General features: G+C 43.7%; 1 protein-coding gene and 2 long non-coding RNA genes across 6 annotated transcripts in view; 1 reads left to right on the top strand and 2 right to left on the bottom strand.

Annotated features, from left to right (window-relative positions):
* The window catches only part of LOC310770526, a 170,515-nt gene that overhangs the window by 54,643 nt on the left and 90,650 nt on the right, over nucleotides 1-25,222 (bottom strand). The gene's annotated exons all lie outside the window — the stretch shown is intronic.
* Nucleotides 1-25,222, top strand: part of GALNTL6 (polypeptide N-acetylgalactosaminyltransferase like 6) — a 440,162-nt gene that overhangs the window by 368,236 nt on the left and 46,704 nt on the right. For all 4 annotated transcript variants that reach the window (XM_083631200.1, XM_083631203.1, XM_083631202.1 and 1 more), the window contains exon 8: nucleotides 15,554-15,671. In XM_083631200.1, coding sequence (XP_083487326.1) covers nucleotides 15,554-15,671 — 118 coding nt within the window. The remainder of the gene's footprint in view (nucleotides 1-15,553; nucleotides 15,672-25,222) is intronic.
* Nucleotides 5,681-24,718, bottom strand: LOC310770534. The gene is made up of 3 exons (XR_014552243.1): nucleotides 24,523-24,718; nucleotides 24,009-24,087; nucleotides 5,681-6,287 (listed from the first exon to the last, which is right to left on the bottom strand). It is a non-coding gene; the product is annotated as an uncharacterized lncRNA (long non-coding RNA).

Genomic DNA, 25,222 nt, shown 5'->3' with positions numbered 1-25,222 from the left:
GGCATCTGGGAATGACTCTACACCCAATGACCCCCGATTGCACCCGCCAGGCGCCCAGGAAGCCCCTGCGGGAGGGGATCCAAAGGGGCTTCCCTGAGCCAGACACAGTGTGCTCCAATGGGCGGCTGAGAGGAGAGGAGAGGGCTGCCCCAGAGTGGGGAAGGGGGCGTGCCCTGACTCTCCTTCCCGGACACTCAGCCTGTGGCGCCCTCCAAAATCCTGGTGCCCTGGTGCCCCACGCCACTAATGTCTATGGGCAAGATGCCCCCGATTATGGTTGACACTGTACAGTTGGACCACATTAAGACATGGAGGCAAAATAAGAATTGGTGTGCTGAAGTGATGATCAACCCTGACATTGTGTAGGTGGTGTTTGAAAAATGTTCCCTGAAGGGTAGATATTTCTAATGTCATTAATTCACCCCAGACTGCCACGCATTTCACTAAGAAAGCAACCTTTTTTTTTCTTCTTAATAAAGAACAGCCTTCAGTGATTTGTTAAGCTATTTAACACAGTCGAGGAACATAATTTAGAATAGATTTGTGTGAATGGAGCTTTCAGAAATCACTAAAACAGTTTATTAAAGGAGGATGTATTCAAGGGGGAGGCAGCCCAGCATAGCAATTAGCCCTTCTGAGTTGTAGCCACCCTACAGAGCTGGCTTCTCCGCAAAAGCTTTTATTTCACAAAGTGTTATTTTTAAGATTAATAATCGAAATACCAATCTGAAGTGCCCAGTAAGCATATGGATAATTTTAGCATGTGTGGGAGGTACCATTTCAATTGCCTTGCTAGTCTAGCAATAGGCCTCTTCCAATGTATGATTTCTTTTATCATATTTATCTAAATAGTGCTGCAATAAGCAGGGTGATAATGACTTTTTAATTTAGAAAAACGTAAGAGGCCCTATTCATCTTCAGAAACAATGTGCATTGTGTATCGCACAGACACTGTTGTCTGCACTTGAAAAAACTCCAAAGATGAATTATCCAAGTAAAAATGGAAAGCTCCTGGAGAGAAATTGACATTTTTTTTACACCTTGGGAAACAAATGGAATGTCTGACAGATCGTTAGTGCATTATATAATATGCTGTAACTGCCTATGTTTTCATTTTCAACTACTCAGATTGATAAGATCCATTCTTCCATAAAAACCTGGGTTAAATTCCTCTCAGATAAGAACCTGGGGGTTTGAGTCATCAATTTCACATGCGTGCATTAATAAGTATGTGTTCGTGAATAAGTGTCTTTTTCATATTAATTCACTTTTTAAAAATCTGTATTTTACATATTTGATCACATAATACATATTTCTTCTCAATTTATCCATTCCTAAAAGTACTTTATCCTAAAGTACAGATTTTAACTTACCTTGGTACTTGTTTTTGAGCTAAGAACTTTATTGTAGAAGTGCTGAATCCAGTGGATAATTTCCCTTCTGATCTACACACTAATTCCCAAGGTGCGGATCAGATCATTCCCCATCAGTGTTCACAGAAATCAAATTCTTCAAGCATCTCTAGCCACTTTAAATGCAACCACATAGAAACTGTTCCATGCAATTAGATTTTCTTATGCAGTGGCTTGTGACAATCAAACTGGCACATTTCCACAGTGTAAACACTTGTGGGTGGCTTGTGGTAGGCATGCATTAGCTGCCCAGTTCATATGGTGAGCCACTGCATGCAAATGTGGGAGAGCTATGTGGTTGGCTTTAAAGTATCCACTATGGCATTGCCTGTTGTCATGAATGATACATTAGCCTCACCGCTTGAAGGTGGTGGGGGCGCACCTTCATGTGACCGGATGCCTATTTCATTCTATGAAAGGCCCTTGCCTCTTCTCAGTGTGGTGTAGTGGTTAAGAGCTGTGGACTCGTAATCTGGTGAACTGGGTTTGATTCCCCGCTCCTCCACATGCAGCTGCTGGGTGACCTTGGGCCAGTCACACTTCTCTGAAGTCTCTCAGCCCCACTCACCTCATAGAGTGTTTGTTGTGGGGGAGGAAGGGAAAGGAGATTGTTAGCCGCTTTGAGACTCCTTCGAGTAGTGATAAAGCGGGATATCAAATCCAAACTCTTCTTCTTCTTCTTCACTATTTTATAGCTTGCCTAGAAATGTTTAACTAGTTCTGCCTAGAACCCTTGCCATAGAGCTCATCTCACGGGCATTTGTCTCCCTTAACCCATAGTATTAACTTCATCCATACCTTGTCTTACTTTCTACCACTTTTCTCATTCTCAAATTAACGGCCCTCAAACTGATATTTTAGCTGATTTGACTTTGGAATTCAGCTCATCTATATTGACTTCCATTACCATTACAGAAGGCATGCTTGTGTATGTAAGAGAATACAAGCAGAGAGGGGGAATTTTTAATCAGATAATTTGGGGGGGCGGGAAATGGCAGTCACACTCTTCTCCCCCTCCTCACACAAATACACTGTCAGGCTCTTGGGGAAAGGGTCTTTGGATTTCAGCCAGTGTAGTGGAGTCTCAACCTCTAAGTTTCAGCACTTCAGAGCTCTGGTGGAAACCCAGGGGAAGGAAATAAAGCATAGCACTCTAGAGATCTGGGTCTTCTGTGTTTCACAAGCAAGCTCCATCTGCAGAGTTGGCTTTCATTGGCCAGCTCTTGCAGGAAACAGTATAAGAGTCACAAATATGAATAGGAACCTTGCTAAGTCACCATCAGTTCTCATCTGAAGGTCTGAAGGCAGACCAGCCCTTTCTCTCTGCTCCTGGCTCCTGGCTTAGTTATATAAAAAAATACATGTGTGGTTGTGGATTGGATTGGGCTGGGCTGGGCTGGGCTGGGCTGGGCTGGGCTGGGCTGGGCTGGGCTGGGCTGGGCTGGACTGGACTGGACTGGGCTGGCATCTGATCTTTTGGCTCAGCCCTCATACTAACTCAGACCTACAGCTGTACCTCTGAACTTCTGGCTTGAACTTTTGATCAGTTTTGGTCATTCATTCTGATCTTGTGGCTTGACCCTTTGATCAGACAAACTGATGGAGAAGCTATCAATGGCTACTAGCTGTGATGGCTATATTCTTCTGCCCCTGTCAGAGGTAGCCTGCCTGTGAATCACAGGCTGGGAATCACAAGCAGGAAGTGTGCTGATATGTTCCGGTCCTTCTTGCCGACTTCTCATAGGCATTTGGCTGACCGCTGTGAAATGAGGGTGCTGGTCTAGATGGGTCATTGGCCTGATGCAGCAGGGCTGCTCTTACGTTCTGTTTCATACTTCCTACCTACTTCTGTCCCAGATGCTGACCACACTTTGCTGCCACCCATGGCCCAGTGTCACACACCTTCCCTGATACAATGAATGTTACTTTTCTGAACTCGTTTGCTTTGGAAGGTCTTGCTACTGGGTCACGTATGGAATCTTCCTAGCTGGTGCTCCATGGCTACAGGGTATCTACATTATTAATTCTCTTGACTCAATAGAAAAACAGTGGGTCTGTTGCTGTTGCTTGCTGCTGCTTATCATTTTTCTCTTGTTTCACAACAGGCCATCTAGTAGCTTTCAGATGCCACCTGAAGTGTAGACTCAGATTACAGAAGATGGCACTGAATGAGCTTTCGCTGTTTCCTTTTACTTATGCTTTCCGTGTTCATCACGTTTACCAGAATTTGATCCCTAGGTATTCTCATCTGAGCTCTAAAATGGAACCTAAAGCAGGGGAAACTACTGAATCCCCACAGTTCTGCTTGCTAATCTTGCCAGTGCAGCAGGATGTTGAAATCAAGCCTCAAGATGAATTTCTCAGCAGAGGCACAGGGAGAAGGGGAGACTCGTTCATTTTAGATTTCTACGCAGGGAGCTCTTGACTGTGCAGAGTTGTCACCTTGGGAAATGCAAGTTTATGTGCCACTCCCAGAATGATAAGGAGGGAAGGGTATCCAAAGGGTATTGGTGCTGACAGGGTGATGTACGAGGGTAGAAAAATCACTAAAATGGAGCACGCTATGTCAGATATGCTTGTAGTTGTTGTCTCTTTCCTGGGAACAGAACAGACAGAGACAGAATGCTGACTTCTGCAAGACTCATTTTTCTCAAGCGAAATGCAGTCAATCTCTTTCCGTCTATTACTCTTTGCTGAGGCACTGCGTCTTCCAACTAACGAAGGTCTTGCCCTTCCAGGACCGCTGTAGTCATAAAAGATGGAAAGAGCTTGTCGAGAGTCCACTTTAATTGACCCCCAAAGACAACTTAGTTTCAACTGCATTGCTTTTTGTCAAAGCTTGAGTCCTAGTGGACAGTGTTTTGCATTGGAACTCCTTAATCCCATTCAGAATTTTTTAAAAAATATATTTTACTCCATTCTTGCATTGTATCCATGCAATTTTTAGAAAACATTAATAGAGATGATTGTGTTTACAGCCTAATATAACTTGAGATGAGAGAAACCAAGAGAGCAGTATCTTGTGTTATTTCAGCCTTCCCCCACTTGGTACCAAGCTGCACTGACCGGGTTTGGTGGGGGTTGTGGTTCAAAACATCTGAAGGCCACCAGGCTGAAGAAGTGTGCTTTTTGTTTCTTAAAATGCTGGCCTCTGCACCATGATCTTAAAGGCTTTTGTATGGTGCCTTTCTTAAATGCTTTTTCAAAAAAAGTTAAGACCTTTGACAAATTCACCTGGCTTTTAGCTTGGGATGGGGAATGATCCTCCTCAAACCTGAAACTTCCAGATGTTGTTGGATTTCAGCTCCAATAAGCCCAACCAGTGATGATGGGAGCTGAAGTCCAACATCTAGAAGGTACGTTAGGTTTTAATGTATTTCTTTTTTTAAAAAAAAATCATTTTTATTGATTTTCCAATAAAAAACATCCAATTAATATATCCAATCATAATACTTCAATTAAAATAAAAAAACTAAAATAAAAAAGACCAAATTATAATCCAAATTATATTTATTAATTTTTTGGAGCTCCCCACAGTCTGGATCTCTAAAGCAAATCTCCACATCTTAGTCCTGCTTCTCCTCGTTGTTTCCATATTTTCCACATCTCAATTTTAACGCTCCAGGGTTTTAATGTGTTTCTATTGCTTTTATGTGAGATGCCTGGGTGCCTTTTTTTAGGGTTGAAAGACAGCATATAAATAATTTTAGAATATCTATTCCTGCATATCATGACCAATGTGAGATAATCCTTTGAACACTCAATTAAATCAACAATATTCGACCATGAACTTATGAAGTTTATGCATAAGTCCAATAAGTACATACTTGTCAGGGAACTGCCATCAGAACTAGCGGAGGAGGCGAGGCTCCACAGCCATGCTGGAGAGGGGCCAAGCAGGGAGAGAGGCAGGTCTCCGGCTGGGGAAGAAAATCAGCGCAACACCATGGATAGAGGGGGGCTGATGGGGGAAGCAGAGAGGAGGCTCCAGGACTCTTCGCAGGAGACCAGCGAGGAGAGCACAGGTCCTCCGCTGCCCACACCCACCCTGCGCAGAAGACTTCCGCGCAGGGAAAGTAGGCGGTGACTTGGTGTCAAAGAACTTCTTTGCTGGAAGAGGTTCAAGAAACGCCCACTGATGGATTCTGCCAGCGACTGAACAGCCACGGAGTGGATGGCTGTCCAGCGAGAAACGGTTTAACCAGGCAACCTAGCCCAGAGCGGCGGTAACTTACGCACAAGCAACCCCTAAAGCCATTACAATACTGAAGAGCCAAACTGGGTTATTCCATGTGAGTTGTTGTCTTCAAAGGCTGATCTGATTCCATTATTGCTGAGAAAACACAAATGTGGGAATCAAATATGCAGCCTTAAGATACTTCCTTTGGCATGGCAGCATCTTATATTCTTATCAGAAAATGAAATGTGGACTAGAGGAAATGATCATAAACTTGAGAAGAACTGCTGTCACATCGGCACCCTTCAAACTTGCCCTTAAGTGCCTAAACATTTCTTGGTCCTATTCCATTGGTAGGCATGATGAGTCAATGCAGGCTCCATCCCAGCCTGTGTGCATTCAGTTGAATGTCTGCCTAATGATACTTACATGCATACATCTCACTGTGAACTCTAGAAAAACAGTTCCTGGCCATAGGGAGAATGTCTTTTCCACATGCAGTTGTACATGTGTAAGGTCTATGCAGACTTTCAGCTGGACATGAATCTCAGTCCCATCATGTTTCTCCATTCACCCTAGATAGGACATCTGATCTGGGCTTTCCTCTCAACTTTATTCGTAATTTTAAAGATTCAGTTGTCTTGAAGCCACCACAAATATTTACACCAGAGAATGGTTTCAGACATCAGCTCTTGTTGCTAGGAAACAGAAAAATTGTTCACTTAAGAAGGGTACGTTTGTCCACACCTCACACATAAACACATTTTGGAAAACGTTGCATTTCCCTTTACCTAGAATTCAAGGATACTGAGATACATCAGGTATCAAGCTGTTGATGTCACTGCTGTGTCTTCATTTTGTGATGCCAGCATTAGTAAAGGACCACAACTTGATCTGAGGTTTACCAGATACAATTAAGCCAGGGAGAGAATGGGATTGGGTGGGCGTTGTTCCATTCACAATGCAAATCTGCCCAATTCATATCTCCTGAATCAATCCACAAAGAAAAAATCCACAAAGCTATTCTGCAAAATTCACACTTGCCTGAATTTTGCAATGCAGTTCTACAGTAAATTTTAAAAAAACCCTGTATAGATATAGATAGCTAGATATCAGAAGAAAGTGTGCAGAAAAATCCGTAGAGTAGTGCAAGTAATGTGGAAAGCAAAATTGCTTGTAAAAGTGAATAGCTAATGGAAGAAATGCAGACACAAATATGCATGAATTTTCTTTTTTTTCTCATTATAAATTATATTTTATTAATTTTCCATACATTCATACCACATTACAATTTCTATTAAATTTTCCGTTTTTGACTTCCTTTGGCCTCTCTGCCAATCATCCAAATTCTAACCTTTAATTACACATTTCCAAATTTTGCTATTGCCTTTATACCTACCCCCCACTTCTATTTTGCCTTTTTACAATATTTCTTATGCTATTACAGAGCTTCTCTAAATGCCACTAGCGTTATTCCATTATCACTTATACATTCCCAGTATTTAAGTAATTTTCCCCAGTCCTTGATGAACTTTTGATCTCGTAGATATCTGATCTTCCCAGTCAGTTTATCAAGTTCTGCATAGTCCATCAGCTTCATTCTCCACTCCTCCAACGTTGGTATTTGTTCTTGTTTCCATTTCTGGGCCAGTAATATTCTTGCCGCTGTTACTGCATATTGGAAAAGTTTATGGTCCTTTCTATTTATTTCATTACCGACAATTCCTAAGAGAAAAGCCTCTGATTTCTTAACAAATGTATATTTCAACATTTTTTTCAGTTCATTATATATCAGGTCCCAGAAGCTTTTCACTTTCTTACATTCCCACCACATATGATAAAATGTACCATCTTTTTCTTTACATTTCCAACACTTCTTACATGTTTTGTACATTTTTGCAAGTTTTACTGGTTTAATATACCATCTATATATCATTTTCATAACATTTTCCTTTAATGCAGTGAATTTTCATGAGGATTTCTTTTTGAAGTTTGCAAACTGATGTGGGAATGGGATGAACTTGAAATAAACAGAAACTGGAATGGACAGATAGATCTGTCCCTACTAGGTATTGCTGTGCCTTACATTTCATATACCTACTTACCCTTCCCTTGGAGGGATCTGTTTGTGCAATGCCCCTTGTAGGTGCAAAGCCTAATGATAGGTGCTTCTGCCTTGCCATCTGGGAGCAGAGCCACCTCCCAGGACCAACCAAGAAACGGCCAGTGCTGGTAGTCCAGTACCTGACTGGTTTCTCTACTGCTGCTGTGCAACAAATTTTGGGTCAGGCTTTTCTGTACAAATCACAGAAACTCTAGTTCAAATGGAAATAGTACTACAGCAGTATCACCAAACCCCGGATTTTATTATTCAGAGGGATTCACATGCTAGGCATCATAGTGTTGATCCTGTGCCACCCTTCCTTGCTCTCTCTCATAACGCATGCTCTTAGAAAGGCTCATTTCCATCTCATTCCACATCCCGCCAAATGAGCCTGTGTAAATGTAGAGAGACGACTTTCATTTAGTTTTTATTACTAAACCAAGCCCCCCCCCCTTTTTTATTATTTTTTATTTAGTGGGAATGTGGAAACAATCTCTCTTTGTGGGGTGATAAAAGAGGCAGGTTCATTTCCTTGGGTGTCAAGAGCACTGCCTGCCCATCTTTGTTGCGACTTTGGATGAAGAGCGGGAGCTAACGCGAGACAATAAAGTGCTCAACCTCATCAGCTTTCAGCTCCTTCATCCTCTGCCAGGAAGTGGGTGCCAGTGTTTTTTCTGTCACTTCCATTTTTAAAAACTGCTTTCACGGCTTTTACAAGAAAATGTCATTGTGCCTCTGGTGCAAAGGAGGAGGAATCTAATTTCATTACAGTTAAGTGCCTGCCTCCCCATTACCTTCCATAAGAGCGTAACGGTATATTATAGAGCGCTAATAAAATAGGAAGGATGGAGGTAAGAGCACATGTCAGGAAGCCAAATTACTTTGGGCCACCTAGTTGCCTTCTCATTTCACCCGGGCGGCTGCCTTTCCCACAACCTAATTACAGCATTTTCTGGGACTTTGCTACCCGGCGATAACCGGCTGGCAATGCTTTTGTGTAGCTGAGACATGGCGCGGCGTGAGCTTTGGTCTTCATCCTTGCCACCAAATAATTGCTTCTGACGGCCGTATTAATCTCCAGAGACTTCGGAGTAAATGAAATATGAACATTTATCTTTTATTCCCATGTGCCACCGGCGTGGACTGGGGCAAATAAGTGGGAAGGGAGTGCCTTTGCAGTCCCTGACTGTATTACTGATCAAAGGGACAATATTCACCCAGTTTCTCTGCTCCGTGGCAGATCACAGGCCAGATCATTAACTGTGTGTCTCATCCACTTAGCAAAGTGTGAGGCCCTTGTCGGCTTGAATCAGTGTCACCGTGTGCAGGTTCGAGAGTGTCTGGAGAAAAGGCAGGCTGGCTCTGTGTGAGAGTGTGTGCTGTACTGTGCAATTCCTCTGTTAAAAAAGAGTGGGTTGATCAAGCTTTACTTTATTTGAGTAAGAAGTAGTCTTTGGGATTGGGATTAACCCTTTTGCATCCTTCTAGTTGCAGTTAACTTTGTTACAAGATCAAAGCAGGAAAGCTGCTAATATGTCCATTGCCAGGTAACTTGAGCGCTCCAGCTGATATTCAGAAAAGAGCAACCAAAAATGATCAAAGAGAGACTATGAAGAAAATTTGCAGCATATGGGACTTTTTAGTTTCAAGAAAAGGCGAGTAAGAGGTGGCTTAATAGTTTAGAAAAGTATGCACGGCATACCCTCCAACATTTCTCCTATGAAAATAGGAACGTCCCATTCCATAATGATAATTTTACTATTTATAAATATGAATCTTACTGGGTTGCCCCAGTCACTCTGAGTAGCTTCCAACATATATAAAAATATTATAAAACATTAAAACATTTTTTTAAAACCGTCCCTATACAGGATTGCCTTCAAACAGCTTGGGGGTCAGGTAACTCCATACCTTTTAACATTGCTCCAATGAAAATAGGGACCTCCTAAGGAAAAGCGGGACACTCTGGGATCAAATCAGAAACCAGGACAGCTTCTCTAAATCAGGGACGTCCCTGGAAAATAGGGTCTGTCACGGCATGGAGAAAATAGAGAAAATGTTTCCTTCCTTTCTTCCTCTCTCATAACACCAGATTCAGGAGAGATAAAAGAAAGTAGTTCCTAACACTGCACATAGCTAAACTATGGAACTCGCTCCCACAGGAGCCAGTCATAGCCACCAAAGTAGATAGCTTCAAAAGAGGATTAGACAAATAACTGGAAGAGAAGGCTGTCATTCCTCTGACTTCCAGTTACAGGGAAGCTCCTGGTGATGAAAAATCAGGGCAGAGGGGCTCCTCCCCACAGCTTTGCTCTGTGACTCTAGGCTTCTCTGTCTGGCCCCCAGACCACACCCCTCACCGGGCCATGCCTCTCCATGGCCCCACTCCATGCCTTCCTGAAATATGCTCTTAAACTGTGATCATGTCTGTTGGTTGCATGGACTGAGAAATGTGGGTGGGTGTCAGAAACGCCTGACTAGAGTCTGATTTTTAAAAATTAAAAATGCTGTACAACAGTAAGACTCACTTCTCCTGCTCCACCCACTTTTGCACCAAATCCCACCCACTATTGGCATGTGCCCATGTTGTCCATGACTGAATGTGGATCTTGGACTGAAAAGGATTCCCCACCACTGGCCTAGGGAACCGCTCCCCGTCCATCACTGTCAATAAAGAAATGTAGGTTCCTTGGACAGCCATTGTCAAATTCCTAAGAGCACAGGTCAGTTTGGTAGGTGATTCTCTCAAGCACCCATCATTCCTGACTGCTTAGATATGAGGTTTGATCTGGATCATCAGATGTTCTTTTGCTTTTAGAACACTATAGGGACTTGTAAATGACTTGTTTTAGAATAACCCTACTCCTTAGAACAAGAAACCTCCTGTGTAAGGTATTGTACCACATCTCCACGGTGTTCCTTTGAAATGTGGACGTGAGTTGCCCTTACAACGCTCACATATAAACTGTATATAAGTATAAACTGTAAGAGGTTTCATCAGGTATCATGCCTTTCTCACTTTGTGTTTGACACATGATTCAGAACTTCTTGCTTGTGTTGATTAGATGCATATCAGAAACTTGAACATTTTCACAGGCAGAAGCTAAAGCACACATGGATCCAATGTGGAAATTATAGAAATTTAACAGGTGTGTGTATGTGTGTTTACTTTATCTGTGCTTGAATTACTTTCAAAGAGCGTTCTTATGGGAGAAGGAGGATAAGATATCGGAGTATTGATCTACCTGCAGGGATCCATTTTCAGCAAAGGCTATCAAAGACTTTCTGCATCTTTAAGAATTGCTCATGAAATTGTAATGAGCCATCTATAATCCTAAACAAAGCAAAAGAAAACCCCTGGGCAGGGCAGATAGTCCTTTGAAAGAGTTGCTTGTCCTCTGGAGTGAGGGGTAGGGATTGTTCTAATTAGGTATTAAGCCCCCTCTACCTGTCTTCTGAGTTAATTTTCTTTAAAATATTGGTAGGATTTACTTAGTTATGATCATCTTTCTTCTTTTTTTTAAGGCCTGTAATGCAGTAAGGGAGCGGGGGTGGCATCCTGCAACTAAAGATTGATCGCCTGGCCAGAATATTGCTGGCCTTGCTTGTATTTGGCAGTGGAACTTTAATCTTAAGGGGATGTCGGGATGATGAAAAATCACTCCCAGGCTCTCTCGTTAACTAGTAGCTTTTATGTTTGTTCCTTTTCAAACATTAAATGTAACTGACTGTTGTACTTCGGCATTGTATTATCATTCCAGCCTGATCTTTCATGACACCCAAGGGCAACAGACAACAAAGACGGGGCCCCTTTTCTTTTTGTCCTCCTGCTGCAAATTCCTGTACACTTCCAGAGGCAAAATGTTCATTTTGCTCGTTTCTAGTCCACCTGAACTATGGAAGCCTTTCCCATAATCTTAACTAATTGGAATTTCCCTACAGGACCAGAGGCAGCTATTTCCACATACCTGTGAAATTTGATGGCCACACAGTATATGTGTGTGCGCTATTTGTTTATTTTGCTTTTTATTCAACCTTTTCTCCAATGAGTTCAGTGCGGCAAAGGTGTTCTTCCTTTCTATCTCCATGACCTCCCTGCAACATAGGTCAGATCAGAGCTGGAGCTTGGGCTAGGATCACTCAGGGAGTTTCATGACTGATCGAGGATTTGAACCCCGGTCTCCCCACTCCTAGCTCTGTCCACTGCACCATGTGTCACACAAATGTGTACATACGCACACTTTATGTAAGGCTCAGTTTTCTGTGGTTTGTGACATGTCCCAGATAAATACTAGGCAGTTCCAGAGAGTAGCACTGAGGGGATGCCCTGTGGCCACCTGGCATTTGAGTTACGGCTTGCCACAGGGCAGTATTTTGCCCATGATGCTATTTAACCTATGAAACCATGTAGAGTGGCCTTATTTTGAACAAATTGTCATTAGTATTATGATGACACACAGCTCTGTTTCTCCATAAGATCTGAAACAGAAGTGACTGTGTGACCGTGCAGGCTTTGGACTAGTGTCTGGGGGCAGTGGTTGGTTGGATGAGGACCAATAAGCAGAGTTTAAACTCCAGCTGAGACAGAGGCTCTTTGAAAGAACAGGTATGTAGTCTAGGAATGCTGCTTGATCCATCTTTGCTATTTGAGTGAATTTTTCCAGCTTCAATTAGTAAGGCAGCTTCAGCCGGGCCTCCACTGAGATAGCTTGGCCACTGTGGTTTTGGTGATGTCAATACTACATTACTGAAATGTGCTCTATGTAGGGTTTCTTTAGGGCTTAACCCAAAAGCTGCAGCTAGTGTAGGATGCAATAGCTAAGTTGTTTACCAGGGGGGCGGTATACCATTGACACCATATAATACTTCTGCTGAAGGAGCTGTAGTGACTGCCAATGGACTACTGGATGCAGTTTTTTGTTTTGTTTGGTTTGCTGTTAGCATTTAAAGCCCTAAAGAGGGGACCAGGTTACCTAAAAGAGCCCCTTGCCCCATAAAGCAACTGTGTTCCTTAGGTGGGACACTGCTGAGAGTACAGCATGCCGCAGCAGCGGCGTAGCGTGGGTTGTCAGCAAGACAAGTAATTTGCGCCCACTAACCCGGGGCAAGGCAAGTAATTTGCGCCCCCTAACCCGGGGCAAGGAAAGTAATTTGCGCCCCCTAACCCCTAACCTGCCGCCGCTGCCAGCTTCTTCTTGCTGCTGCCTGGGCTGGGGTATTTACGGTAAGGTAGCCACGGCGGCGGCGGCGGGTCTGTGTCAGGTGATCTGAGGTGAGTTGCCGCTGGCGCTGCTGCCCAAACGACGCTGCTTGCCCGGAGGAGGAGGGCAGAGAGGCGAGGCAAATGCAAAATGGCCCAGCAGCTGCAGCAGCAGCGGTGGCGGCGGGGCTGTGAGGAGGGGCTGCCTGGCATGCCCTCCGCAGCCAGCACTGAGAGCCGCTGCCTGCCGGATGCCTTCAGCCCGGACGCGCGCACAGCTCGTCGGTTCCACGAGACATGGGGCTCTGCTACAGCCTGCGCCCGAGGCTCTTCGGCGACTCCGGAGGCGGCGAGCACGCCCCCCCAGATGTTGCACCCGGTGCGGCCGGCCCCCCCTGCACCCCCCACGCTACGCCACTGTGCCGCAGAGATGAGCTTACTTTTTATTACAACTGGGCTTTTAGTGTTGCAGCTCCAGCCCTCTGAAATCAAGTACCAGCCAAAATTGACATATTGATGTTTAGGCACCTACTGTTTATTTAAAAAGCTGTGGCCCAGCCATTTACTTGTTATACATCTATAGAAATGCTTTTATTGGGACAGATCCAACTCACCCACTCCACTAGTGGAAATCAGAGCTAGGACTATAGTGCAATAGGGCTGCCCCACTCCTCCCACTGTGTCATAGGTGTCAATGTTTCCCATTTTTAAAGGAAAATTCCCTTATTACAAATAGGATTCCTCACAAGAAAAGGGAAAAGTTGACAGCTATGCACTGTGTGCCCTCCATGACTCCTCAAAATTCCTTCTGAAGGATCAAGAAACAGTGGCGTAGCGTGGGGGGTGCAGGGGGGCTGGCCACACCGGGCGCAACATCTGGGGGGGGGGCGCTTGCCGCCTCCGGAGTCGCCGAAGAGCCTCGGGCGCAGGCTGTAGCAGAGCCCCATGTCTCGCGGAACCAACGAGCTGTGCGCGCGTCTGGGCTGAAGGCGTCCGGCAGGCAGCGGCTCTCAGCGCTGGCCGCGGAGGGCATGCCAGGCAGCCCCTCCTCACAGCCCCGCCGCCACCGCTGATGCTGCAGCTGCTGGGCCATGTTGCATTTGCCTCGCCTCTCTGCCCTCCTCCTCCTCTGGGCAAGCGGCGTCGTTTGGGCGGCAGCGCCAGCGGCAACTCGCCTCAGATCACCTGACACGGACCCGCCACCGCCGCCGTGGCTACCTTACCGTAAATACCCCAGCCGAGGCAGCAGCAAGAAGCAGCTGGCAGCGGCGGCACGTTAGGGGTTAGGGGGCGCAAATTACTTGCCTTGCCCCGGGTTAGGGGGCGCAAATTACTTGCCTTGCCCCGGGTGCTGACAACCCACGCTACGCCGCTGTCAAGAAAGCACCCAGAACAGCATGCAGGGGAGAATAGGGGAGATTGTTCTGCTAAGCAAGCAGAAATTATTTCAATGAAAGAAAAATCTACTCTGAATTCCACCTTACATTTGTTGTGGACATCGTAGGAATGGTTTTTATTGTTTTTAGAGTTTATAATTCTTATACTTTATCTCATTTTATCATGTTGTATACCACTTCAACGACCTCTGTCTATGAAGCGGTTTATAAATCTGTAAAACGAATAAAGTAAAATAAATAGTGTTCTGAACATGGACATGTCTTGAGTTGAAACTAATTGAAGTGAGTAATCAATTCAGGATGCAATTTTGCGGGGATTCCATTATTTATTGTGTTTCATAGCCATTGTGAAAAGTAGATGGAAAGGAATGAATGACGCCATTGAAAAAGGGTAACCAACACACTGACCCCAATCCAGCTAAAGTTCAGTATAACTGAATGCCACTGGAAGCAATGAGCCTTGAATTGCTGGCAAGCCACTTTCCCCCTTGGTTTCAAGTGAGAACCTTAGCTGGATTGAGGGCATTATTAGCAATCAGTTGTAAACTGGGAAGGAATATGTGATTGTTTCAGTCGCACGTACTTTGGGTTAGCTACAGGCTGAGTTTCCATCGAGCATGAGAGCTAGGGGTTGTACTGAAGGCTACAAGCTCAACTGCATACAAAACAGGCACAATAATTGTGTTTATTATGTTGAGGCTCAAGAGCATTGTATTAACAAAAAATACAACTTGCTTACTTTAGCTAGGGTTGGGAATACAAGGTCAAAATCTCGGTAAAACCATTCACTAAAATGCCACTCGATGTGTTCATATTTGGAAACATCAATACTGTACAGGTGAAACCCCATTCATATTCCATGGACAATATGACGTGAGACCATTAAACACTCTAGCTATGTTTTGCTGCAAGAGCTTTGTCTGAATGGGCTTTGCATACTATGGGTAATAGGCAGCTAAATCATACCCAGAATAGATACTTGTGCATTTATTTCAGTGGGTTTACTCTGCGTACAACTAACATTGTCACTCCATGTGTTTTTGCTTGGAGAAACATTGACTCCAGCTCCCATCAGCCCCAGCTAGAGTGGTCAAGGATGGTGGAAACTGGAGTCCAGCAGTATCTGAAGGGCACCCTTGTCACATACCATGCTGATAACTCACAGTATCTGTCTCCATCAAGCGCATTTTGCCAGTCATTTCAGCTTTTCAAGCATGCCATGATGATGCCTGCCATTGACAGTTTGTTATATTCCTTCGTCAGATCCCCTGTTATGGCTGGAGGTCTGTTCGCTGTTAACAGAAAGTGGTTTTGGGATCTCGGTGGCTACGATCCAGGTTTAGAAATCTGGGGAGGGGAGCAGTATGAAATTTCCTTCAAGGTAAGCAGTCAAAATGTTTCTTCATGGTACACGCTGCTTTTGTATGGTACGAGGCATGCACTATATCTCTAAAACTCAAATGAAATGAGATGTAGTCAAGTGTATTTGTCTAGTGACTTCCCCCCCTCCTTCAACCAAAAGTAGCCACAGGAGGCTGGAAGTTTTAACAGAAGAGTAGAGGAGCAGAGTGCTGCTTAGCCCTTTACCCTCCAGGAGTTTTTCTGTTCACAATGATCCCTTCCAAGCTGCTTTCCCATATGAAAAGACTCATGTACAGTAGTACCTTCCGGACGTTATTGGACTACAGCTCCCACCATCCCTGATCATTGGCCATCTTGGCAGGGGCTGATGGGAGTTGTAGTCCTTGAGGACGCCATCTTGGCTGCCCCAGGGTTAGCATGTCAGAGCGGGCCTGGAGTGACCCAGATTCAAAGTCCCACTCAGCCATGAACTTTTAGAATGACCTTGAGCATTGCCTCCCTTTTAGCCTAACATATCTTACAGGATGGCTGTGAGTATAACCTGGGGAAGGCTGGGGACAGACTGGCCTTGAGCTTCTTGAAAGTAATTGCCTTAAGTTACTTGGAAGAAACATTGGGTAATAACTTTGGAGTAGTTGTAGTAGCAGCAGCAGCTGTTAATAACTATCCACCCCATCCGCCTCTGTTGCTTTGCTCAAACTAACAACCTCTCAAGGCTTTTGGGGTGGTTGTTTATTGTTTTGTTTTTAAGTTGGGCCACATCTAGTTTTGGGTGTGTGATTAGCCTTTTGGCCCCTGGGATATTCCTTCTAAGTATTGCTCTATAACATAAACTCCATTTTGAGCACACCAAAAACCAAAATGACAACATTTACAATGTAATCACTACAATGTGACTCCTCTCTACCGAGCCACATTTTGAAAAATTACACAATTGCCTCCATATAATTTCCATTGCCCAGATACGTTGTGCATGTAGGCAATATGGGCAACTTATCTATGTGCAGTCATAGCTAGAAATGGCTGGACCCAAGGAAGAGTTGCAGAATTGCCAAAGCTGCTAAAGGAAAACCTAGCCTGGAGGGGAGATCTCCATTCTGATCTCAGCAGGGCAGTAAGAAACACTTCCAGCTGCCTATACCATAATTATTTGGCTCCCCCACACCTGGAATTACATAAGGAAAACCAAGACACATAGATGCCTGCTAGGAATTTAAGTACACATCTGTTTAGGCCATATGAGTGAATAATACTGGGTATGATGGATGAATAGTATAATCTAGTATAAGGCAGCCTTTTGTGTTTTACAGCAGTCTTTCTGACATTCATTTATGTCACAATTTCTATTCTGCCTTTCTGTGCCCAGTGCATCCAAGACAGCTCACAAGGCAACTAAAACACCACAGACACAACCAAACAATAAAATATATTTGAAAATTATAGTTAGGTCCCAGGTTCAATCCCTGGCATCTCAAGACAGATTCCCAGAGTCCCACTGCCAATCGGTGTCAACAATACTGAGCAAGATGGACCTTTCTTCTTAGCTATAGCCCTTGACTTGTGCGTGCTGATTTACACTTAAGCATCTACACTTAAGCATCCTTTGAGTCTCTCGTAAGACAGAAAGTTGCCAAGGCAAAAGAATGTGACTGTTCTATTAAGAAAGCTAGGTGCATTTGGAAAGTGTACAAGGTCAGTTCAGTTGTTTCACATTTGAAAGTGTCATATAGAATTACAGCGGAACCTCAGTTGTCAAACATAATCTGTTCCAGAAGACCGTTCGACTTCCAAAACATTCGACAACTGAGGCGCAGTTGCCGGCTGGCAAATTGCTCTTCAAAAGTGGAGAAACACACCTCAGAAGTTGTTTGACTTCCGAGGCGCGTTTGAAAACGGAAGCATTCACTTCCAGGTTGTCAGCGTTTGGATTCCGAATTGTTCGGGTTCCGAAGTGTTCGACAACCAAGGTTCCACTGTGCTTTGTTTATTATGTAGTAGGCATTGTGCTTGATGTTGTTACCGTCTTCCTGCACCCCTCGAAAAGTTCAGGTCTTGATGATGCTCACACCTGGCCTTCTTGCACTGTAAGATGTTGTTACTACAACTTTTTCCTGAAAGTAGCACTTGCATTTAGCTCCAAGTCATTGCCTAGTCTGATTTAATCCTCCATGATGCCTGCTCTGTGTTTACCACTGAATAAATTTAATGTGTCAGTCATTGATTGGCTTTGTTGCAAACCTCCTTATTCTCTTCAAGCATCAAAGGGGCCTAAAAGAAGCCTTTCCTTTACAAACATGGTGCGTGCACACACTGAATTCAAGCATGTGCACTGAATGAATTGCACAGAAGCTGTTGGGGATGCCTCTCCTCCAGATTGCCCAAGTGGATTTGAGGGTGTTTTCAGCAGAATCAAAGTGACCCACGTGAACTGAACTGGTGTCACGTAACTTCGAATCAATTCCATACTTGGAGAAAACAAAAGCCGAAAGACAAGAGGAGCCTACAAGCTAAACCAATGGACATTTTGTTTAGAGTACATCAGTTTGCACTCTCTGTTGTTAGGGTGTTTCAGAGATAAATGAATGCTGCCTCTTGCATCTCACAGTTCTGACAGGAGGCCTAAAGATTGTATTATCCCATTTCCTAGTCCCCTGTTATTTGTCATTGGAAGGAATATAATTGCAAGGCAGTCCATTGCTCTCTGTTCAGAAACCATGGCAACCATACTGGAAGCTCAGATACTAAATAGTCCTAACCTGTTTTGTTCAAGTGACAGATTCTTTGGAGAGGGCTGTGTTATACTGGGCCCTCATTTCAGCCATATCTCTTCATTCATCTCATTACCATGAGTTGACTTAAGGGTCCATGTCCTTCTGCATGAATATATTTTGAACAAGATGTCAACAGCCTTTTGTAGCATTTGCCTTGAAGAAATAAGAACTCACTCTGAGGTGTGTGTGTGTGAATGTAGGGAGGAGCTCAGTAGAAAGTGCATGCAGAAAAAAGCATTTGGGGTGGGGATGCTATTGATGGGGCAAAGTAATGGGGTGTGGAAGTGAAATAAAATGGAGCCGTGGCTTAGCATCATCTCGTAAGAGTTCCCAGAGATGGCAGCTACAGTGCTGCACCTGTGGTCCTGCTGCTGCACCACCACTGAGAGCTAAGCCAAGACAACGTAGTGTGTGCACACTCAGAGGATGACCTCCAAACCATCCTAAATATCTTCGCAGAAGCTTATGAAAAACTTGGCCTATCGCTCAACATCCAAAAAACCAAAGTGCTGCACCAACAAGCACAAACCAACCCCTCTGCAGCACCACAAATCCAACTCAATGGTGTAACATTGGAAAATGTCGATCACTTCTCCTAGCTGAGCAGTTATCTTTCCACAAGGGCTGGCACTGATGCCGAAATCCAGCATCGCTTGAGCTCTGCAAGTGTGGCTTTCTCCTGATTGAAGTGCAGAGTGTTTGAGGACCGGGACATTCACAGGGAAATCCAAATGCTTGTTTACAAAGCTATTGTACTACCAATCTTACTGTATGCTTGAAAAACATGGACCACTTATAAACGCCATCGCCAACTCCTCAAAAGATTCAATCAACGGTGTCTCCGAAAAAATTTACACATCACTTGGGAACTAATCACAGGCGAACTAATGCCAGTGTATTGGAAGAAGCAAATATCACCAGTGTCAAAGCAATGATTCTTCAACATCAACTTTGTTGGACTGGTCATGTTGTGCAGATGCTCGATTATCGTCTTCCAAAGCAACTACTCTATCCTGAACTTAAAAATGGAAAGTGTAATGCTGGTGGTCAACAAAAGAGGTTGAAAGACTCTCTCAAGGCAAATCTTTAAAAATGTAGTATAAACACTGACAACTGTAAAACACTGGCCTGCAAGCGCTCCAATTGGAGAACAGCCTTTACCAAAGGTGTCTTGGGCTTTGAAAACTCTTGAACTCAGGACGGAATGGAGAAACGTAATAAGAGGAAGGCACGCTTGGCAAACCCTCACCGTGATCAACTCCCGCCCAGAAACCTATGTCCCCACCATGGAAGGACATGTAGATCCAGAACTGGCCTCCACAGTCACTTATGGACTCACTGTTAAAACTTTGTTTGTGGAAGACAATCTTACTTGGCTACGAGTGATCGCCGAAGAAGAAGAAGGTTTGTCTTAAGGGTGCTGTCCAACCTGAGCTCATGGTTTGCCTACTCCAGACAAACCACAACCTGAGCTCATGGGTTGTCTACTCCAGACAAACCACAAGCTGTAAACCCAGGAACAACCCTTGGGTACAGCATGAGGTTAGTCTGGAGTGAAACAAACCACAAGCCTGGGCCATCATGCTAAGCCAAACCATGGCTTAGCTGCTCACATCAGTGGAGCAGGAGCAGAGCAGGAGCAAAGCAGCTGCGATCACTTCTGTGGGAAGCCTCGTGCATCTGTGCTAAGTCATGGTTTGGTTTAGTGTTATGTGCAAACCATCTCTTTCTGTAGACTGCTCAGGGGTGGAGTAGAAGAAAACAGAGTCTAGTGACCAGAGCCTTCTGTATAGGTAAAAGTAATGTTTAGCATTTATATTGCACTTATTGTACCAACTACTGAGCCTTTGGGATCCTGGCAGAGCCCTTCAGAACTGGCATCTGCTCCAGGCCCCTCATATCAGGTGGGTGGTTCTGACAGTCACCATTCTAATTTCCCCAGTGCCCTGGATTGACACAAGGTCAGGCACTTTGGGGTATTATGGGGATTTAAAATGGCAGCTCACAGATGCTTTGGGAGTGCTGCTATCACTACAGCTCACCAGAGGGCATGTTGCCCACTGCCCCTTCGAACATTGAATCTTCCAAGTCTCTATCCTAACAACAGCCTTGCAAGGTCGGCCAGCATAATTTCCATATTGTAAATTAGAGATTGAAGCACAATGACTTGTTTTTAGGGTTTTGCACATGCAATTTCAGTTGGGGAGTTTCTGGCTCACTGCTCACATCCTTACAATTTTGGGTCAGATCAGACTTCATACATGTTCATTACCTGCACATAATAAGGCCATCAAACTTAGAAAGTAAGTTTGGACTGTGTTGAGCTATGGACAAAAACATGCTTTGAACAGGGCTTTTTTTCAGCCGGAACTCAGTTCTGGCACCTCTCAGATGGGTGCCATTGCCATTCTAAGAGAATGAGGGAGGTGTTCATGGTGAGTTCTGATACCTCTTTTTCTAGAAAAAAATAGCACTGGCTTTGAAGAATACAAACTGAAAAGGAATTACAACTTTCCCATTTTGGGATGGAAAAGTGTTTGCAGAGTAGATAAACAAAAAAAGTATATGACTTCAGTGGCCTGCCTGTCAAAATGGCCTGTGGAGAGTGGACCTGAATCCAGTCCAACACTGCATCCACTTCACCACCCCTGGGGTGCATTTTGCAGTGACTAATTGCAAGATTACAAACTACATTCTACTTTTAGCAGTGGCCAAATGCATCTTTTTCAGCTAAGTAAAATCTTCCTAAAAGTCTCTTCCTGAAATAATCTTGCTTAAAGGCTGATTGAAACATCCAGGCTAAATATGTTTGCGTACAGCTTTAAAGTAACAACAGCAGGAGGCTGCTGCTGAAGACCAACTTTTTTACATATGTAAGAGAAGCATAGGTTTGATATGCTAATTCCACAGTGTGCAAAGATAAGGCAGAAGTACTAAAAGACTCCTTGAGCTATTAATATGCATGCTAACCATACCAAATGAGATTTTTTTTTTAGCAAACTTCTCTATTTTTGTTTGGAGAGAAGCTCAGAACACACTTTTGAAAAGGGATGGAGAGGGCGAAGATTTGCAATTAAGTAAACAACTTAATTCTGTGGCAGGCCTAAGAGGATTTATTAATGGGAGCCTTGGGTGGGGTGGTGGAGGAGCTATATTAGACACAGATGCATGTAACAAGGTAGTGACAATGTTTATGGAGAAGCCTAAGGACGCTGAAATGCTGTGTCTCGAAGCAGATGGGAAGAGGTTAAGTGAGTGCTTAGCGCTGTCCCCCATTTTCTGTTTTTCAAAATGGACAACCAACTGTTCCCCCCTCCCTTGGTCCTTCATATGGAACAGCCTGACTTATAGTTTGCCATTGTCTCACCTAATTTGGCATTCAGCTAATGCATGAAGATCTAAAGGATAATGAAATACTAAAAAAGTTAAATGAAATAAGATACAGTCAGCCTGCAACTTATTTGGGGGTTATGTTCCAGGGATAGAGCCTAAAGCCAAAATCGTGTACAGTCAAAACACATTGGGTTCAATGACAGGCGAGATTGCCGTAGTCTTTTCCCCCGGAACCCCTCCCTCTTTCTGCCATATATATATATAATTTTGCCAAGCGCATAAATCTGAATGTACACAAGTTAAATGTGCACAAGTTGCAGGCTTACTGTATGTTAAAGCGTGTTGTAGGCATGGCCTTCTCTTCAACAATACTAATAAAGATGCATATTTGAATAGATGGATAAAGCTTGGATTCAGTCCCAGAATTTAGCCAGTCTGAAACTTTGAGAAGAAACCTAAACATTATAATTTACCATTTGTCTGCAGTCAACCATTTTAGCTGCAAGTCAGCCTTAATTTTGTGCTACCACTGTAGCCATGTCTCTTGGTTTTATCTGTTACATTTGACTGGTGTTGTTATTATCCACTGTGCCCTGATATATATGAAGCTTTGATTGGACACTGCAAGACAGATAATGTTCTACTGAACTCCCTGTTCCCTTGCCGTTTAAGAACCCAGAACAGCAACAAAGGCGGTGCTTTAGAGATCTAATTATCTCCTTCAGGCAGTATATGTGTGTAATATTCTTATCAGATGTCACTTCATTGTCACTTATGCACTGCTTAGGTGAGCACCATCAAAGAAAGCAACCATATATATTTTGAAACTACGTCAAACGGACGTGTATACTGTATTGCAATTCACAGCAAAGCTAACTGCTGGTTTATTAAGTTCAAATCAAATATAGCACAGGGGCGGATCATTCAGCATAAATGTTGGTGGAGGAAAATACACCCCTCCCGTGCTCTTTTGTGATACTGACACGCTTACAGGTATTCACGAATTGAAAAACCAGTTTCTGCTGAGGGCAGCAGCACTGATACCATAGGCATTTTTTTTCCCATATCTTCTGGCGTTGTTCCAAACACAGTTCATGCTGCCATCTGTGAACCCTCAAGTTATGATGAAATGGTGGCGAGAAATAAAATGGTGTGCATGTGAACATATGGGAAAGAAACCGTACAACTGAGTTGTAACCATGCTGACACCATCCACCATTGGTGGGAAGGCAGTTCTTGGCTGGAAATTCTCCCTGACTTCTTCTCCTTTTTGCCTTCTCTCTTCTGCCCTGTAAAGCTCAACTAAGAATTCAGATCAGGTTACCAGGAAAAACAGAGCCTCATGTCACTATCGTGCATTTTGTTGTGTGGACGGAATGGCAGGGTCCATGCTGGCTCAGCTTATGGTCCTTTCAGTGCACAAGCACCATTTCTCAGGATACAGTGGTACCTCAGGTTAAGTACTTAATTCGTTCCGGAAGTCTGTACTTAACCTGAAACTGTTCTTAACCTGAAGCACCACTTTAGCTAATGGGGCCTCCTGCTGCTGCCGCGCCGCCGGAGCACGATTTCTGTTCTCATCCTGAAGCAAAGTTCTTAACCTGAGGTAATATTTCTGGGTTAGCGGAGTCTGTAACCTGAAGCATATGTAACCTGAAGCGTATGTAACCCGAGGTACCACTGTACATTATATAGGCAACCCATCGTCATCTCTTCCGTCTCTTGTCTTTTTTTTAACGATTGGATTTATTAGTGCAGTTTAGTTTTTTTTTGGTTCCCTTTGTTTAAGCTCCTCACATTCACAGCTGCCTGATCTGTAATTATAACCAGACATGACAGTATGTGTCTTAATTATGCATGAGTGATAAATGCCTTTTTAGACACTGTTCCCTGTGCTTGAGATCTAGCGTCAGTTCATCAGTGCACTCTGGAGAGCAGAGGCCCTGCTCGTACACCCGTATATGACCCAAAGCCTGCCAATCCAAGCAGCAGCAATGGCTCCTGCCGCCCTTGGGATCTCAACATCCCTTATTTTTATGGTTCTTTCACTTGCTTTCTGCTTCACCCCTTGTCATCTCTTTCATCCTCTTCACAGGAAAAGCTGGTAGGAAATAAGGAGCTCTGACAGTGGTGGCTGGTGCCCATTGGGATTGGTAGGGCAGAAGGCAGGAAGGCCTACAGTAAGAAGGGCAGAAAGAGGCTGTGCCAGCAACTCACTGTTCAGAATAGGAAAATATCAACGTTGAGCTTACCTACGCAGGTTTTTTCCTGTTCCCATGTTGATTCTTGATCTTGCCAAGAGGCAAGGTGTTGTTGTTTTTTAAAGTTTTGCTAAAAATACAAACAATTCTCACATCATATATGCTTTATTATACGTATATTAGATGGATATTATACACATACACAGTAAAGCTTTCCTAAAGTGACCACAGAGATGCAGATAGCAATGCATATAAATGTATAAAAATACTTACATATCAATGCTTACAAAGTTATGCTGCAGAAACATAGTACTGCATGAGACTATTTTTGCATATTGACTGTATAAAATATGTATTTTTGTCATACATTTTTGGATATAATTAGAGAGGCTTTTGGGGTTTTTTTAAAAAATGAGCCACTCATATATAAGTGGGCACTCAAAGAGGTGATATGAAGGGAAAGCTAAATCTGGTCAGACCCACCACATTTCACATATAAACCTTTTAAAAAACAGTTTCCTCCTCCACCCCTACTTCAGAACAAGCAATATTCAGCAAATCTTACCAGACACCAAAAATATCTGTTGTTTGGTTGTTATTTATTAGATGGGTTAGGACGCTTGCTACCCAAAGGTCTCTGAGCATCTTACAACACAATGAAAAACATAAACACAAATGCATTGTTCCATTAACAAAATTCATACAAAACACCTGGGACTCAGCTACACAGCTGCAAATAAAACATTTTAAGTGAGTTTTAAGTGCAATATACAATGTGACAGTAGATGGCGATGGTGAGCCTTGTGGAAAAAGGGAGAGGAGCTGCTTCCTTTGAAATTTAAGGGACATCATTTAAGGGACATTTAAGGGACATCCATCAATAAGGGACAGCAGCGGGACATGGCGCTGGAATAAGGGACTGTCCCTTCAAATAAGGGACACTTGACAGCTATGACTTAACAGCCACAGGGTGTTTGCACCAACATTGTCAAGCATGATTTTTTCCCTCTTGGAACTGGGCTGAGAGATCCTGGATTGCAGGTCCTCAGTGAAGTATACCTGTTAGTTACATTTATATCCCACCTTTCCTCCAAGGAGGTCAAGGTGATATACATGACTTTGCCCCACTCCTGTTTCTCTCCCCAATGCTTGGGCTCTAATTCTACTTACATGACAGGCAGGCGAGAGCTCAGCATATCATTTGCAGAGAATGGTGTCTCCTGTAGAAGATCAGCTTACACAAGGCTGCAACAACTTTTCTCGTG

Source organism: Podarcis filfolensis (assembly GCF_964270895.1).
Source record: "Podarcis filfolensis genome assembly, chromosome: 9".
Lineage (NCBI taxonomy): Eukaryota > Metazoa > Chordata > Lepidosauria > Squamata > Lacertidae > Podarcis > Podarcis filfolensis.
This window is presented reverse-complemented; position numbering and strand designations above follow the sequence as displayed.